The 19,323-nt window shown below is 40.5% G+C and overlaps 1 protein-coding gene across 3 annotated transcripts in view; it reads left to right on the top strand.

Moving 5' to 3' along the window:
* Positions 1-19,323, top strand: part of CEP120 (centrosomal protein 120) — a 74,722-nt gene that overhangs the window by 14,523 nt on the left and 40,876 nt on the right. For all 3 annotated transcript variants that reach the window (XM_073344816.2, XM_073344815.2, XM_073344817.1), the window contains exons 6-11: positions 2,987-3,184; positions 4,888-5,115; positions 5,372-5,588; positions 10,983-11,160; positions 12,428-12,577; positions 13,529-13,711. In XM_073344816.2, the coding sequence (XP_073200917.1) occupies positions 2,987-3,184; positions 4,888-5,115; positions 5,372-5,588; positions 10,983-11,160; positions 12,428-12,577; positions 13,529-13,711 (1,154 nt within the window). The remainder of the gene's footprint in view (positions 1-2,986; positions 3,185-4,887; positions 5,116-5,371; positions 5,589-10,982; positions 11,161-12,427; positions 12,578-13,528; positions 13,712-19,323) is intronic.

The raw sequence follows: 19,323 nt of genomic DNA, 5'->3' as shown, positions 1-19,323 counted from the left end.
ACTCTGTCTCTCTGTCCCACCAGTCGATGTTATAGTTACCAGTCTGGAGCAACCAAGTGGCCAGCTAGGTTGATCGCTGGTAGGGAGGAGCCGGGTTCTGTTGGTTGCGACATGATGCTCCAGGGAAGTCTTGGCAGGATGAACCCAAAATTTCATGGCAAAGCACCCTGTTTATATAGTGATCTTCCTTCATTGGGACCAATGAGTTTCGCACAGTCATGCTGCAATCAATTGCCATTTGATGAGTGCTTGTTTTCTTAAATTGTTCTTCTTTCTTTATTACTTCATTAGTCTCTTGGGGAGATACCCCATGCTGGTTTTGATCACAGCTATCTTGTCCTGATAAGTGCTTGCCTCATTTTTAGAGTCCTCAATCTGCCCTCCTTTGACATCTCAATAGGGGCATGTTGCAATCTTCTGGCGCGTTTACGTCTGTCCTCCCCAGAACATCTGGTCTGGTGATGGTCATCACACTTGTTCCTCATTCACACACAAAGCAGGATTGATTTACAGACAACATTTGAACAGGAACATCAAATTGCAATGCAGGAGAAAACAATCATTGCATTCTTTTACTTATTTCAAAATACTAATTTTAAACCTACAACAAAGTGGTAACTCTAAAGGTCCATTACTGCCTTGAAATCCGCTTCAGACACAAGGTTCTGGCAGATGCATCTTCACCAGTGGCACATGAGGCCATTCCTTTCTGCTTTCAGAAAGGATGGCTGGCAGAATACCATCAAATCGTATCCTACATCAATACATTTAATACATGCTACATTATTATTCTTTATCTTTCATTCTAAATGATACAAAATACAACCATAAAATCCTAGTACTACAGTATGATCTAGTCGCTGGGGCACTGAAATGGGAATCAGGAGACCTAGGTTCTATTTCCATCTCTACCATTGACTTGTGTGACTTTGGGCAAGTCATTACACATCTGTCTTTCTGACCTCCCTTGTTTGTTTCCAAAGTGCTGAGAATCTAGACTCTCTTACTGTGTGTTTGTACAGTTTCTATTGTGTTTGGGGCCTTGATTTAAGTTGGGTCCTCTAGGCACGAATGTGTAATACAAATTAGGACTGTCAAGTGATTAAAAAAATTAATCACGATTCATTGCTCTGTTAAACAATAATAGAATACCATTTGTTTAAGTATTTTTTGATGTTTTCTACATTTTCAAATATACTAATTTCAGTTATAACACAGAATACAAAGTGTACAGTGTTCATTTTATATTTTCTATTACAAATATTTGCACTGTAAAAAACAAAAGAAATAGTATTTCTCAATTCACCTAATATGCAAGTACTGTAGTGGATTCTCTTTATCATAAAAGTTGAACTTACAAATGTAGAATTATATAAAAAAAAAAAAAAAACCGCATTCAAAACTAAAACAATGTAGAACTTTAGAGCCTACAAATCCACTCAGTCCTATTTCTTCAGCCAGTCACTCAGACAAACAAGTTTGTTTACAATTGCAGGAGATAATGCTGCCAGCTTCTTGTTCATAATGTCACCTCCAGTGAGAACAGGTGTTCACACAGCACTACTGTAGCCAGCATCGCAAGATATTTACGTGCCAGATGTGCTAAAGATTTGTATGTTTAATGCTTCAACCACCATTCTAGAGGACGTGCATCCATACTTACGACAGGTTCTGCTTGATAGCAATCCAAAGCAGTGCAGACTGATGCATGTTCATTTTCATCATCTGAGTCAGATGCCACCAGAAAAGGTTGATTTTTCTTTTTTGGTAGTTTCCACATCAGAGTGTTGCTCTTTTAAGACTTCTGAAAGCATGCTCCACACCTCATCCCTCTCAGATATTGGAAGGCACTTCAGATTCTTAACTCTTGGGTCGAGTGTTGTAGCGATCTCTAGAAATCTTACGCACCTTCTTTACGTTTTGTCAAATCTGTAGTGTTCTTAAAATGAACGTGTGCTGAATCATCATTCGAGACTACTATAACATGAAATATATGGGAGAATGTGGGTAAAATAGAGCTGGAGATACACAATTCTCCCCCAAGGAGTTCAGTCACAAATTTGAATGAATGCATTATTTTTTTTTTTTAATAAGCTTCATCAGCATGGAACCATGTCGTTTGGAATGGTGGCTGAAGCATGAAGGAGCATATAAATCTTTAGCGCGTGTGGCACGTAAATACCTTGCAATGTCGGCTACAAAAGTTCTCACTTTCTGGTGACATTGTAAATAAGAAGAGGGCAGCATTATCTCTTGTAAATGTAAACAAACTTCTTTGTCTTAGCGATTGGCTGAACGAGAAGTAGGACTGAGTGGATTTATAGTTTTGTATTGTTTTATGTTTGAGTGCAGTTATGTAACAAAAAATCTACATTTGTAAGTTTCTCTTTCACAATGAAGAGATTGCATTACAGTACTTGTATGAGGTGAACTGAAAAATACTGTTTCTTTTGTTAATTGTTTTTACAATGCAAATATTTGTAAAAAATATAAAGTGAGCACTGTACACTTTGTATTCTGTACTGAAATAAATATATTTTAAAATGTAGAAAAATATCCAAAAATATTTTTAAAATTTCAATTGATATTCTACTAACAGTGTGATTTACTTATGCAGTTAATCACTATTTTTTTGAGCTAATCGCGTGAGTTAACTGTGATTAATTGACAGCCCCAATACAAATTAAAGCTACCCCACAAGTAGTCCCATTGAAGTCTTTCAGATTGCATCTGGAGTAAAGTACCACTTAGCATGAGGAAGAGTGGCAGAATTTGGCCATTAATATGGAAATACTGACTCTCCATGTATACATATATTTTAAAACATTTTTGCAATCGGGGATTTAGGTTAGTTTGGTCTTCTGGAGTTTGAGACAGTTTTAGCTTCAGTATTTATAACTCTAACCAGATGCTTGAAGGCAGCTGTAATTATTTGTGTTTAAAAAATATATATATATATTAATTGACTTTTCTTCCCCACACTTAGTTAATTCCTAGTACAATGAAACTTCCAGAACGACAGCCTGAGTTTTTCTTTTATTATTCGTTACTGGGAAATGATGTAACAAATGAACCCTTCACTGATTTAATCAATCCAAACTTTGAGCCAGAGAGAGCATCCGTTCGAATACGCAGTACTGTTGAAGTCCTTCAAGTTTATTTTTCTGCACAGCCAAAAATACAGGTAAATAGTTTCTTCTCGCCTACGGTAACCTATATTACGTATAATTCTATTCAGATCTAAACTTGCCAGTCTAGAACTTAAATGAAGTAGACTTCAAAATCAATAATGTTATATAGATTGCTAATCTTTTGTCTTGTCATGTTTAAGCTTATTGCGTAATATTTAAAAACCCCTCTTAGAGCTTGATTCTGCTCCTGTCAAAGTCAATAGAAAAATTGGCAAATGGAAGTAGGAGTGGTCCTAAGTGAGACAATTAATTAGAGAGTCACATAGCAGACATAACACATTTTGTCCTTTTTATTAGTCTGTTCTTTAAATGTGAAGCATAGAGCTGATTTTATAGGTTTTTTCCTGTTGTACATCTTCTCTACTGGACTATACAGTATTTTTTTTTAAATTTTATATTTTAAACCATTTTAATTGGTTTTAAATAATATTACTCTGTACCTAAAATTATTTCGGATTGTTGCATTTCACAATTGAATAGTATTTGTTTACAAAGAGTCTTTAAATTTATATTTCTGTAGATAAGACTGTGCTGAGCTGGCATATTAGAATTTAACCTTGATGACGTCCTGCCTTGATACAGAGTATTTTGTATGTCTGGCTTTTTTTTCTTTTTTCTTTATCATTTTAAAAGAACTAATGCTTATTGTAAAAACTTTGAAATAAGCATAGAGGCCTGGATCCTCATCTGGTCTGTATTGGTGTCACTCCATTGGTATGAATGGAACAATTCATCTGCTTAAAGTTAAGCACATACTTGCGTGCTTTGCTGAATGGATGTCAGAGTGCTTTGCACCATTCAAGGCCTTCATCATTTGCTACAAAGGCATATTTATTGTTAAGGAAGATCAGATTTATTGATAGGGTTTAACAAAGACAAGAAAGAATAGCTGCTGTTTTTCTCCAGGGAAACTTTTGTTTGGTATATACATTAAAAAGGAGCTCATGTTGTGAGACTAGATATGCTTAAGTGCACTTCTTAGGACCAGACTTTACTCCGGGTGTGCAAAGCAGCAAATTCTTCTTGAAATCAACAAGAGTTGTGTGCACATATTTGAGCACAGAAAAATAACCCTAAGCCAGGAATTAAAGAGCTCTAGACTTCCCCTGGTAGTTCATAAAGTCTTTATTGTTAGGATAATCCACATACTTCAACATACCTTTTTGCCTTTGTATATGGCTGTCTACACAACGCAGCTTTTAGTGACACAGCTGTGCTGCTACAGCCATGCCGCTAAAAGGCGCACACTGTAGCCACTGTTCGTTGGCTCTCCTGCCAACAAAAAACTTCCACCTCCAACTCCTGCCGACAAAACGCTGTTCACGCTGGTGCTTATCATCGGCAAACCTTTTGTCTTTCGGGGGTGTGGGGTTTTATTTTTTTTTTTTTTCTTTCACTTGCCAGTGTGGACATAGGCTATGGCACTGTGGTGTAGATAATTGTGTATCTTGGCTATCTACTACAGTACCTGCTCTGAGAGAACCCTTGCCTAGGTTGATACAGAGATTTTAGGGTCTATTTAAACCACTCCAGCCCTTTACTCAGCGTAAAGAGACTGGAGGGGGCTGGATCTCACTCTTAATCTTTTTTTTTTTCTTCACTCCTTTTTAGAAAGAGGTTCAGTTTCAGACATTGGCAGTGGGAGATATGTATTTATATCTCAAAGTTCTTTTCTGAGCACTTCTTTTTACAATAGATCCATCTTTGCTGTGGGGACCAGTCTCTTGGAAGCACTGAAATACCACTAACTGGATTGCTGAAGAAAGGAAATGTGGAGATTGATCAGCACCCTGTGGCAGTTGAAGGGGCATTCAACCTTGTCCCACCAAATAGAGCCAAGCAAAAATTGCCACCATTGGCCTTAGATATGGCTCCTACTGTTGGGGTATCAGTAACCCTACAAAAGGAAGGCATAAATACCCAGGTACAATCCACTCATTTAGATTGTGATTCAGCTACTGTTCTAAAAGATAAAAAATAAGTGACTTTGTTGAATCAGATTTTACATTTTAAATCATGAAAAGAAAAGCCTGAAAGAACAAGCTACAGTATATTTGTTACTCTTTTTACAGCTCTATCTCTGTTTTCCATGCCATAAGAGTAATCTTAAATTCTGTAAATATAGTACAGAGTTTTTCAGTGCGAACTATGATTAATAAGAAAATTTGTATTTTGTTCAGTCATTGATCCACTTAGACCTTCAGACTGAGCCAGAACACTCGCATAAAAGAGTTTTGTCTCCCACACGGGATAAAACAAAGAGCTCAGAGCAAAGATCTCAGAGCGCCCCTTCTGCCCCACTTCAGAATGGCCATTCTCCTCCCACAAAAGATGAAGCAACAGAGAGCGAAGTAGAAAGTCTTCAATATGACAGGGGCACAAAACTAAACAAAAAAGGTAGGTGATTTATAATTATGAATATTGATCGGCATAAACCAACTATTCTTAAATGTTTTCATAGCACAACACGCAGATTACCTCCTGGACTCATCCTCTCCCATTTGTGATCGTATAAAAATATTGTTAGAGCATACCGGGGTGTAATCAGGAAGGCCAAGGCACGATTGGAGTTGCAGCTAGCAAGGGATGTGAAGGGTAACAAGAAGGGTTTCTACAGGTATGTTAGCAACAAGAAGAAGGTCAGGGGAAGTGTGGGACCCTTACTGAATGAGGGAGGCAACATAGTGACAGATGATGTAGAAAAAGTGGAAGTACTCAAAGCTTTTTTTTGCCTCGGCCTTCACAGACAAGGTCAGCTCCCAGACTTCTGCACTGGGCAACACAGTATGAGGAGGCGGTGAGCAGCCCTCGGTGGTGAAAGAACAGGTTAAGGACTGTTTAGAAAAGCTGGACATGCACAAGTCCATGGGTCCAGATCTAAAGCATCCAAGGGTGCTTAGGGAGTTGGCTGATGTGATTGCAGAGCCATTGGCCATTATCTTTGAAAATTCGTGGTGATCAGGGGAGGTCCCAGACAATTGGAAAAAGGCAAATATAGTGCCCATATTGAAGAAAGAGAACCCAGGGAACTGCAGACCAGTGAGCCTCACGTCAGTCCCTGGAAAAATCATGGAGCAGGTCCTCAAGGAATCAATTCTGGAGGAGAGGAAGGTGGATCAGGAACAGTCAACATGGATTCACCAAGGGCAAGTCATGCCTGACCAACCTGATTGCCTTCTATGATGAGATAACTGGCTCTGTAGATATGGGAGAAGTGGTGGATGTGATACATCTTGACTTTAGCACAGCTTTTGGTACGGTCTCCCACAGTATTCTTGCTAGCAAGTTAAAGAAGTATGGATTGGATGAATGGACTATAAGGTGGATAGAAAGCTGGCTAGATTGTCAGGCTCAATGGGTAGTGATCAATGGCTTGATGTCTAGTTGGCAGCCGGTATCAAGCTGAGTGCCCCAGGGGTTGGTTCTGGGGCAGGTTTTGTTCAACATCTTTGTTAATGATCTGGATGATGGGATGAATTGCACCCTCACCAAGTTTGCAGATGACACTAAGCTGGGGAGATGGGGGAGAGGTAGATATGCTGGAGGGTAGGGATAGGGTCCAGAGGGACCTAAACAAAGTAGAGGATTGGGCCAAAAGAAATCTGATGAGGTTCAACAAGGACAAGTGCAGAGTCCTTCACTTAGGAAGGAAGAATCCAATGCACTGCTACAGACTAGGGACCGAGTGGTTAAGCAGCAGTTCTGCAGAAAAGGACCTGGGGAGTACAGTGGACGAGAAGCTGGATATGAGTCAACAGTGTGCTCTTGTTGCCAAGAAGGCCAACGGCATATTGGGCTGTATTAATAGGAGCATTGCTAGCAGATCAAGGGAAATGACTATTCCCCTGTATTCGGCACTGGTGAGGCCACACCTGGAGTATTGTGTCCAGTTTTGGGCCCCCCACTACAGAAGGGATGTGGACAAATTGGAGAGAGCCCAGTGGAGGGCAATGAAAATGATTAGTGGGCTGGGGCACATAATTTACAAGGAGAGGCTGAGGGAACTGGGGTTATTTAATCTGTAGAAGAGAAGAGTGAGGGGGGATTTGATAGCAGCCTTCAACTAACTGAACGGGGATTCCAAAGAGAATGGAGCTAGGCTTTTTCTCGGTGGCAGATGACAGAACAAGAAGCAATGGTCTCAAGTTGCAGTGGGGGAGGTCTAGGTTGGATATTAAGAAACACTGTTTCATTAGGAGGGTGGTGAAGCACTGGAATGGGTTACCTAAGGAAGTGGTGGAATCTCCATCCTTAGAGGTTTTTAAGGCCTGGCTTGACAAACCCCTGGCTGGGATGATTTAGTTAGTGTTGGCTCTGCTTTGAGCAGGGAATTAGACGAGATGACCTTCTGAGGTCTCTTCCAACCCTAATATTCTATGATTCTATATCCTTGTGGCAAATAAGAATTGCATATGTGGAAAAAAATTAGTTAATGTATTCTAGCTGCCTTTTTAATGTGTGTTAGCAGCTGAAAATAAGTAGAAGAGCCAGCCCCAAGTAACCAGTGCACTGTAGACCACTAGTGGTCCATGGACAGCAGTTAGACCAGCAATGCCACGAATGTCTAAAGACCTTTCTCTGAATTTGGGAATTGGTGGGTTAGAGATTTTAGATAAAAATCTTTTAAGATACTTTCTTGAATTTGTTTGAAGAGTAGGTGAAAAGGTCTGACGTGAAAAAATACTTTAAATGGGGAAGGAGAGGAGGAGCATAGGATATTTAACCCTGAAGTTCTATTAAGAGGGATTAGATTTAATTGATTTTTACTAAATATTGACCATTATGGAAGCCCCAGTCTTGGTTACTTGGCTAAGGTTGAGTTGAATTTTCCCATTTTCTACTGTGTGTGGAGGGAGTAGGAAGAAGAAGAAAAACCTATTGCCTTTTAAAAATCAGTTTTCTTGTCATCAGTAACTACAGTCATTATTGTACACTAATCATAACTGTGTGGTTATTGCATCCAGTCACTGCAGGGTAGAATGAAGGTGGATTGGGTGCCTTAATTATGTATTTCTATACTTGAATATATCTAGATTTCTTTTGAGTTAATCTTAACTCTGAATTACCTGGGTTTGCAATGCTTGATTTTGAGGTAATTCAACATCTCTGCAATTTGTTTTACTCTTAAGTTACTGATGTGTACTCATCCTTAACTCTGGGTTTACATAGTTTTTATCAGGGAATCAACCAGAATGAATTGAGTTATTTTACTAAATAAAATAACCTAAACTACATCGGACAAAACAAATGAAGGGGGGAAAAATACATTTTTTTAATAGGTACGGTTCTTGATTTTTATTTTCTCACTCACTAACTCACATCACTTTTCCCCAGTCCCTGGTGCAAAATAATAAGACCTTATTGTAACAAAACAATATGAACATTTGCTTTTATACGTGTTCTAAAGCTGGCTGGAGTTCTTTGAAATTTGGACAAAAATGGAAACACAATGTTCATGACTTTTTTTGACCAGCTCAGTGAGTAATTACTTTCCCAATTGTAGGCCACTTGGTGTCTGAGAACACATCTATGACTATAAATGTACATTAATTCGTCTGTAGATTACCTGGACAATACCAAGTACCACAAACATAAAGCATTTTTGATATTGCCCAAACATTCAGCGATAGCATAAAAACAGACAAAGGAGTCCCAACAAGGGTGTGGGTGGGGTGATCCAACAGGGATATTTGTATTTAATAAAATAAAAATCAAAGAACAAAGCCCAGAAGAGACAGTGACACTGTCTGTTGACTATTACTCAAGAGTTCTCAAAGAGTCCAAAGAGGCATATTAGTCAAGCAATATGATTGGCGAAACATCCCAAGACAGTGGAATCAACAAGGACTCAAGTTTATTTGCTAAATGGCTTCTTGTTTCTTGGCTTTCTGGGAATGGTCCTATACCATACTACAGGGGGGAAACTCTGGGTCTCGATTCTGCTCCCTTTATTCAGGCAATAGCCCTTTAATCATTAATAGAGTTTCTGTAAGAAAAGTCAGCAGGATTGGGCCCTTATTGTGAAACATAAAAAGGGAAAAAATCATGAGCACAGGAGTCAATCTATAGTTATGAGGGAAACTGCAGGGTTGTATTTGCTGGCTGGTGGTTTTTTTGTTTTTTATAATAGACATTTTTGCAAGGGTGGAAGTAGTTTATTCCTAAGTCATTTCACAATTATCTTTCAGAACTGATGGTTGAATCTTGCAAAGAAGTTAACAAACAAGAGTGAAGGGCTAGCAGTTTTCAAATCTCAGAGCAGAGCAAAGTCACCTTTTCAGTCAGAGCTGCAAAATTCATGTAATGCTCACTAATGTTCAGTCACAGAGAACTCTAATCAATGCAACTCTGTTTAAAAACTGAAAATAGACGTATTTGTTTCCATATACCCCTGAAAATGTCAACTTTTTTGCTTAGATTCATTCTTTAAAATTGTAAGTTGCTACAGATTTGTAATGTGTGTCATGACCTCTGATTCCTGTCCGGTCATTTTGGCTACATAGTGCAATTAATGAATCTTTTCAATAAAGGGTAAAATACTAGATTTTTTTTAACTGCCCTCAAACTGTTTTCAGTGGATCCCTCTATATATTGAATAGCTTACTTTGAAAGCCATCATATTTAGCTTTCTCCTGTACCTTTTTTATATTGCTACTTTTAATGCTACAAAACACCAGCTAGCAGAAGATGGATGAGTTTTTCTTTATTTTACCTCTTTATTAGTATGAGACCCATCTTCAAAAATATGACAGAAAATTGCACCAGATTTGAAAGACCAAAAGCAGAAGAACCAGTGTTTAAGGATATGCTGTAGTAACAAAATTAGTTTCAATTGTAAAAGATAACCCTGCCACTATCTTAGATCATAAAATAGGTTGAGGAGTGAATAAACATATCTTTTGAGATTTGAAGAAGCCATGCCTTGGTAGTCTCATTCATCAAACCCACAACTTGACCTGCTGTCAGCTCCCTGGAGAAGCATTTGGAAAGGTAGCATGTAGATGGTAGGGCATGGACTGGAACTCAGGAGGCCTGGCTGGCCGGCTGCTGGATCTTGGGCAAGACACCCAATCTTTCTGTGCCTCAGTTTTCCCACCTGTAAAATGGAAATAAAACTTCTCTGAAGTGCTTTGAGATCTGAGGATGAAAAGTTCTATATAAGAGAGAGGCATTATTACTTAATCTAAGAACTTTCATTTCACACCCAGGGCAAGCCTGAGAGTTTGCTTCTTTCCAAGCAAAGGATCTACCCAGACTATTTATCTGATATTTCATCCCTTCAATGAAAGCTTTTACAATCTGTCCATCTATTTTCCTTGGTAATTTGCATGTGGCTAACATGCTATTTTATTGTACATACTTACTAAACTCTTAATAGGTGTTTTTTTTACAAGTTTTGATGCTCCCTAAAATCTAAAATTAGTGCCAAAAGACCCTCTTCTTTACCTGTTTTGTCAAATTGAATATACTTACCAGTGCTATAAGTAATGAATGCCCATTTTAAAGTGGATGGTAAAGTAGCCTCCCATTTGATATATCTTCTCATACACACTGTAAAGCTATGATCATATGGGATTTTATCTTTCCAAATGGTTTTCTCTACTTGAAAAGTAGTAACTTAAAAATTGGAATGCCATTTCTCACATCTAATGTAATTTAGATTGTAGAGTGTTTCAGAGTGGCAACCTGTCTGTTCCCATTTAAAGTGCCAAACATGTCATTGTATCATGTATAAATAATGTTATTTTGGACAAAATGGAGGATAAAACACCTTGTATTTTGTATTTTCAGCCTTGAATGCTCTAGCACCTGTTTCTCAGTCCCACCCCGGAGCTGCGTCCAATGCTTCTGAGTCTGCTTCGGGGCAAAAAATTGCAGTTCCAGCAGCATCGCATCATTTTTGCTTTTCAATAGATTTACAGAGTATTCACAATCTAGAGGATGGGTTTCCAGTCAATTGCATTTTAAGGTATGATATATTTTAGCTGATGACCTTACCGTAAGAAAGGGTATTGGGTTTTGTTTTGTTTTTTGTTTTTGTCCCTCTTCCACCCCCATTTTAAAAAACTACACACGGTTTGGAATATTGGTAGCACAGGCAACCTGATGCCTTCTCAAGTAGCAGCCTTTCAGTGGTGGGCAAAACACTTTGAAGAGTTAGGGTTGCTCATAACAAATGAAAGTTGAGAGAGTTCTAGTAGTGTATAAAACATAGTATGTACTTATATTGGATTTTCCGATTGTGCCTATCACTTGAAAATTTCAGACCATGTGATATAGACTGTCACTCAACCCTAAGAAAAGAAAGGAAGATTGTTTGTTTCTTAGGTTCAAGTCATTTTTAGGCTCGAGTGGGATCTTCTGGATTGTAAGGGAACACACCCTCCCACCTAATTTCTAAATGGAAGAAGAGGTAGAGAAAATGCACTCCAGTACAGCAGATCTCAAATTGTCATCGTGCATCACATGTGAGCATTTCTTTTAGTAGTTAAGACAGAATATTTTTTTCCTATTTAGTATATTCCAAAATAATTGTGCTGACGACAGAGATGATTTTTCTTCAAAGACCCAAAGAGCAAACAAATATTCTAACTAACAAGTTGATATGCATCATCAGTTACGTTTTCAGTGAAGGTCTAAACTAACTTTTTAAACAGCAGTATTTACATACACAACCAGAGAAAGTTGGACTTTTATCAGCAGCAGGAGCTTAAGCAGCTTTTTCAAATACAGATCTGGAATGGAGTAGAAATCTAAATTTCTTATTGGCTTGTGGGGTTTTTTTTGTTTAAGGGCTTATTGTTTTCAGGGTTTGAATGTAATTGTTTGTAGGTAACATCCAATTTAAATACTTGTTGATATCTGCAATCTAAGTCAGATATGAAAATTCCTTTTTCCCCCACACCCTTACAGAAACTAGATGCTATAGAAGGCTAAAATGTTAAATATAACTTTCATAGTCCTGAAGATTAGCAATAACTATAAAGGGCACTTGTGTTCAAATGACAATAAACTTTGGCTCTGACTCTGCTGTTAACATAAATGGGAGCTGCTGAACATCAAGGACCAAATTCTGATGTTGGATATGCTTGTACAACTGACATCTGCACATGTATATTCCAAAAGTAGAATTTGGTCCTAACCTTCTCGCGTCATCAACTGATGATGATTTTCCTTGACTTTCTTGCCTACAAGAATATGACGAGTTCAATTTGCCTTTTCTATTTTCTCATTAGGTACTCGTATCCATTTTTTGGTAGTGCAGCACCTATTATGACAAACCCTCCTGTAGAAGTGAGAAAAAACATGGAAGTTTTTCTACCCCAGTCCTATTGTGCATTTGATTTTGCAACTATGCCTCATCAGCTTCAGGACACCTTCTTCAGGTAGCACTTGTATTTTTATTTTATTACACGAAGCATTATTTAACTGTTTTTAATATAGAAAATATTTGTAAATCCTAAGCTTTTTAATTTAGTGTCTTAGAATAATTTGTGTAAAAGAGAAATCCAGCAGTTAGTAACCAAGAATACCTAAGATATTATTTTTCTTGCCATTTGAGGCTGTATAGTCTAGCATATAAGGATCAGATTGTGCAAACTTTACTCATATTTGTGAACATTTACTTAAACAGGAAATGTGGTGATATCAGTTGGAGCATCTGTTTGGGTAAATTCTTATCAAAGTAAAGGCTACATGATGTAGCCTGGAAAAAAAACAGTTTTGCTTTCGCAGAATCATAGTAAGTTTTCTAGGTGTGTAACCTACGCTAGCTGGACTTGGAGTCTGGCAATCAAACTAGCCATAACCTGTGAAACATAGTTGCTGTAAGGATTAGAAAAATGAAATTGTTTGTAGTGGAATGTTTCCCCACTACATTGCTCCCTTTCTGTAGGCATGTGAATAAGGTGGAGAGTAGCTTTCATACATACTCCCACCATAAAGCCTAAAACAAAGTGGCATTTTGGAAAGAAGGGTAGAGGAGAGAGGTTTTGTAGATGCAGTAAATAAATCATGATTGGTATTTTCAGAAATGGAAAAGGCCTATAAGATCATCCAATCCATCACCATGTCAGTGCAGGATTGTTCTCTGTATAGAAACTGGAACAGGGTAGCGATCTAGCCAAAGTGATGGAATGAAGGAGAAGATGCAGAGTTGTGAGTCAGCCTTTTTCCTGTGGGAATGAAAGGTATCAAGGGTATATTTATGCTGTAGTAAGAATGAGCTAGATTGGTTTGGGAAGTTATTTCTGTAAGTTATTTCTTGCTTTTCCATGTAGGTGAATGTTATCTTTTTGTCTGGCCTACTGATACTAAAATACTCTTCTGTATTTCAGGTTACCACTGCTGGTTGAATTGTGGCACAAAGATAAAATGACTAAAGACATACTTCTGGGAGTTGCCAGGCTGCAGCTTTCAAATGTTTTGGGCTCGGAAAAAACCCGATTCTTGGGTACTAATGGTGAACAGTGTTGGCGTCAGACCTGTAGTGAAACAGTTGGTGTTATGGCAGCACAAGGGTAAAACCTTTTTTAAAAAAAATAAATAAATATATATATATATATAGTTTGCATTACAGCATGTCTTACCTTTTTAATTTTATTTGTTTAATATTTTCTTCTGATAAAAGATTTCCTTCCTCCCTCTATTTACCCCTTATCCTACTTTGAAAACCTTTTACTCTTTAACTTACATTTAAATCATTAGATCAGATGCTTGAAAGAGAGAGAACTTTACATTCATTGAATTTTATGAATAACTGTAATACATACTGTCATGGTATTGGGTTGATTTTTTTTCCATGTTTTAACAACTTTACAGAATTTCTATATAGAAAAATGTACCTATTACAACTTGATATTCAAAGTGCTGTAGAAACTTAAAGTATTGCTGAAATTTCTGGTAAAATTTGAAAATAGGTAAGAAATGTATGACTGTCCAAAGAAATATTCAGTTGAGCTGCCCTTTGAAGGGATTCTATCATCCTTGTAGGTCAGATTGGGCCCCCAACTTAAATTTTTGTAAAACCAAGCCCTGGTCTACACTACAAGTTTAGGTGGAATTTAGCAGCGTTGAACCAGATTTAACCCTGCACCCATCCACACAACGAAGCCATTTTTGTCGACTTAATGGGCTCTTAAAATCCACATCTGTACTCCTCCCCAATGAGGGGATTAGCACTGAAATCTACATCGCCAGGTCGAATTTGGGTTAGTGTGACGGCAATTCAACGGTATTGGCCTCCGGGAGCTATCTCAGAGTGCTCCATTGTGACCACTGTGGACAGCGCTCTCAACTTGGCTGCACGGGCCAGGTATACAGGAAAAGCCCTGCAAACTTTTGAATTTCATTTCCTGTTTGGCCAGTGTGGCAAGCTGATCTGCACAAGTGACCATGCAGACATCATCAGCAGAGGTGACCATGGAGACCCAGAATTGCAAAAGAGCTCCAGCATGGACCAAACGGGAGCTCCTGGATCTGATCGCTGTATGGGGAGACGAATCTGTGCTATCAGAACTCCATTCCAAAAGATGAAATGCCAAAATATTTGAAAAAATCTCCAAGGGTATGAAGGACAGAGGCTATCACAGGGACCCGCAGCAGTGCCCCATGAAACTTAAGGAGCTTTGGCATGCCTACCAAAAAACCCAAGAGGCAAACGCCCGCTCGGGGTCAGAGCCCCAGTCATGCCGCTTCTGTGATGAGCTGTCTGCAATTCCAGGGGGTGCCCCTACCACTGCCCCACCCCTGTATGTGGACTTCTGCAAGGGGGGAAGTCTAACGCCAACAGGGATGAGGATTTTGGGGATGAGGAAGATGATAGCGCACACCAGGCAAGTGGAGAAACCGTTCTCCCCAACGGCCAGGAACTGTTTATCACCCTGGATCCAATACCCTCCCAAGCCGGGCTCCCGGACCTTGAAGACTGAGAAGGCAGCTCTGGTGAGTGTACCTTTGTAAATATAATACACCGTTTAAAAGCAAGCGTGTTTAATGATTACTTTGCCCTGAAGACTTGGGATGCATTCGCGGCCAGTACAGCTACTGGAAAAATCTGTTAGCATGTCTGGGGATGGGGCGGAATTTCTCCAGGGACATCTCAATGAAGCTGTCCTTGAGGTACTCCCAAAACTTTTGCAAAAGGTTTCTGGGGAGGGCAGCCTTATTGCGTCCTCAATGGTAGGACACTTTTTACCACGGCAGGCCAGTAGCTTGTAGTCTGGAATCATTGCATAAGAAAGCATGGCAGCATGTGGTCCAGGTGTTTGCTGGCATTCAAGCAACATCTGTTCTTTATCTCTCTTTGTTATCCTCAGGAGAGTGATATCCCTCATGGTCACCTGGTTGAAATAGGGGAATTTTATTCAGGGGACATCAGAGGTGGCTGTTCCTGCTGGGCTGTTTGCCTGTGGCTGAAAAGAAATTATCCCCAGTGTTAGCCATGTGGTGGGGGGAGGGGTGAAGCGATCATCCCAGAGAAGTGTAAGTGTGTGTGCGCACGGGAGGGGGGTTAGTTGGGTTTGTGCTGCATGTTAACCCAAAAACATCAGCCCCTCCTTTTTTAAATGGCCAATGTGTCAATTTTCAATTTTAATCTCCCTTTTTTTCCTCCCACAGCTGCAAATGTTTCAGCGCTGTGACTAGCATCTCCGTCCCAGAGGCTAGTGCAGATAAGAAGACGAAAAAACACACTCGCGATGAAATGTTCTTTGAGCTCATGCAGTCCACCCAAACTGACAGAGCACAGCAGAATGTGTGGAGGCAGACAATGGCAGAGTCCAGGAAAGCACAAAATGAACGCTAGGGCAGATGGCTGGAGCAACAGGAGAGGTGGCGGCAGCGTGATGAAAGGAGGCAGGATGCAATGCTGAGGCTACTGGAGGATCAAACTGATATGCTCCAGTGTATGGTGGAGCTGCAGGAAAGGCACGGACTGCCACTGCCGCCCCTGTGTAATCAACCGCCCTCCTCCCCAAGTTCCATAGTCTCCTCACCCAGATGCCCAAGAATGCGGGGGGTGGGAGAGTCTCTGGGCACCCAATCACTCCACCCCAGAGGACTGCCCAAGCAACAGAAGGCTGGCATTCAATAAGTTTTGAAGTGCAGAGTGGCCTTGTCCTTCCCTCCTCCACCACCCCTCCCAGGCTACCTTGGCAGTTATCCCCCTATTTGTGTGACGAATTAATGAAGAATGCATGAATTTGAAACAACAATCTCTTAATTGCCTCTGCAAGTGGTGATCAAAGCAGGGGCGGGCGGTTGGCTTACAGGGAAGTAGAGTGAACCAGGGGAGCGGGTTTTCATCAAGGAGAAAGAAACAGAACTGTCACACCATAGCCTGGTCAGCCATGAAACTGGTTTTCAAAGCTTCTCTGATGTGCAGCATGCCCTGCTGTGCTCTTGTAACAGCGCTGGTGTCTGGCTGCATGTAATCTGCTGCCAGGAGATTTGCCTCAACTTCCCACCCTGCCATAAACGTCTCCCCTTACTCTCACAGATATTGTGGAGCACACAGCAAGCAGTAATAACAATGGGAATATTGGTTTTGCTGAGGTCTAACCGGGTCAGTAAACTCCGCCAGCTTTTAAACGTCCAAATGCACATTCTACCACCATTCTGCACTTGCTCAGCCTATAGTCGAACAGCTCGTGACTACTGTCCAGGCTGCCTGTGTATGGCTTCATGAGCCATGGCATTAAGGGGTAGGTTGGTTCCCCAAGGATGACTATAGGCATTTCAACATCCCCAACAGTTATTTTCTGGTCTGGAAAGTAAGTCCATTGCTGCAGCTGTTCATACAGACCAGAGTTCCTGAAGATGCAAACGTCATGTACCTTTCCCAGCCATCCCACGTTGATGTTGGAGAAAAGTCCCTTGTGATCCACCAGTGCTTGCAGCACCGTTGAAAAGCACCCTTTTGCTTTATGTACTGGCTGACTTGGTGGTCTGGTCCCAAGATGGGGATATGGGTTCCATCTATGGCCCCACCACAGTTAGGGAATCCCATTGCAGCAAAGCCATCCACTATGAACTGCACATTTTCCAGAATCACTGCCCATGATAGCAGCAGCTCAGTGATTGCATTGGCTACTTGGATCACGGGAACCCCCACAGTAGATTTACCCACTCCAAATTGATTCCCGGCTGACCGGTAGCTGTCTGGCATTGCAAGCTTCCAGAAGGCTATCACCACTCGCTTGTCAACTGTGAGGGCTGCTCTCAGCTTGGTGGTATTGCGCTTCAGGGCAGGGGAAAGCGAGTCACAAAGTTCCATGAAAGTGCCTTTATGCATGCGAAAGTTTCGCAGCCACTGGGAATCATCCCAGACCCGCAACACTATGCGGTCACACCAGTCTGTGCTTGTTTCACGGGCCCAGAATCTGCGTTCCATGGCACGAGCCTGTCCCATTGCCACCAGGATGGCCAAATTGTTGGGGCCCGTGCTTTGAGAGAAGTCTCTGTCCATTGTCTTCATCACTCTCGTCACCACGCTGCCATCGCCGCGGCCTCCTGCTTTTGCAGGTTCTGATTCTGCATATACTGCATGATAATGTGCGAGGTGTTTACAATGCTCATAACTGCTGTGGTGATCTGATCGGGCTCCATCCTTGCCGTGGTATGGCATCTGCAGGAGTGCAGAGTGGCAGCATAAGCAGTCGTTCAGTGACAATGGTTTGCAGATCTGCTGCAAGGACCCAACAGTTGAGCGGGCTGCATGCTTGCCGTGTTCTGGGGAGACAAGAGCAGCCGAGCAGTGTTGCAGCGGAAGCGGCCCTGCGAGACCAGCAGGAGAGCAGAGTGGCAGTGGAAGCAGTGGCTGACGACCTGCGAGGTGGATTCATGAGAGTAGAAGAGCAGAGTTGAAGCGGGAGCCCATGAGAGACAATATGGAGAAATTCGTAATTGAGACGAGCAGGAGAGTAGAGTGGTAGCAAAAGCGGTGGTTCAATGACAACAGTTAACAGTGCTACTGCACTGTCTGCTGAAAGCAGTGTGGCGCCCACATGAAAAAAAGGCGCAAAACGATTGTCTGTTGTTCTTTTCACAGAGGGAGGGGCGACTGACGACATGTACCCCAAATCACCTGCAACAATGTTTTTGCCCCAGCAGGCATTGGGAACTTAACCCAGAATTCCAATGGGCAGCGGAGACTGCGGGAACCGTGGGATAACTACCCACAGTGCAACGCTCCAAAAGTAGACGCTAGCCTCGGTACTGTGGATGCACTCCGCCGACTTAATGCGCTTAGTGGGAACCCACACAATCGACTGTATAAAATTGCTTTCTAAAAATCGACTTCTATAAATTCAACCTAATTTCATACCCCAAGATTTCACAAAACTGATTGGAAAGCCAATATAAATATTTGTTGTAATTTGTATATAAATAAACGTTCCCTTCTGGTGCTGTACAAATGATAGTACTAGAGTATGAGAAACTGAAACTTAAATTGACTGACTGTCATTTTCCAAGTTAAGAAATGCAAAGATAATCAGAACAAATAGTGAAAAGTAAATTTAGATTTCTTTTTTTAATAATCTGAAGTGGTGTTAGTAACATGTGAGGATATTTTGAAAAATAAAAATATTTTAGGACAGTGTCCCTATTAATATCTGTAGACTATAAATATATTGAGAATCATGGACAGTTTCTCAGTATTGCATTGTCACATTTTTCTTTTGCCTGGGAAACAGGCAGTTGGACAACAGTAACTTCAGGCACCATTAAGAGAGTGACAGAGCTGAAAATTCCCACTAATTATTTGTTTGGACAAGTTATGTTTTAAAAATGTTGTGGCTTTTACCTCCTGGAAATAACGTAGCCTATAGCTGGATGTAGTTTTTTCAGATCCAGCTGTAAACACAGCTGCATCCTCCTTCCATGCAAGTTATTAGGTCTGGGTCTGTTCTCAGCTGACAAAACATAGGCTGTAATTGTTGTTGGCTTTTTTCTCTTTCCCTACTTTTTTTGTTTGTTTGTTTGTTTTTTAAATTAGGATAAATACATCTTGGATTGCTCTTTTCATTTTGGAACATATTATTCTTTTAAAACTTCCCAGCTTGAGGCTGCCTGCCCAAAATGAATGTCACTTCCTCAGTATGAAACTTCAGAGTTATTATGATCAAAGCTT

This window comes from Lepidochelys kempii, chromosome 5, assembly GCF_965140285.1.
Source record: "Lepidochelys kempii isolate rLepKem1 chromosome 5, rLepKem1.hap1, whole genome shotgun sequence".
Taxonomy (NCBI): domain Eukaryota; kingdom Metazoa; phylum Chordata; order Testudines; family Cheloniidae; genus Lepidochelys; species Lepidochelys kempii.
The sequence above is the reverse complement of the archived record's forward strand: the minus strand, read 5'-3'. Positions and strand labels throughout refer to the sequence as shown.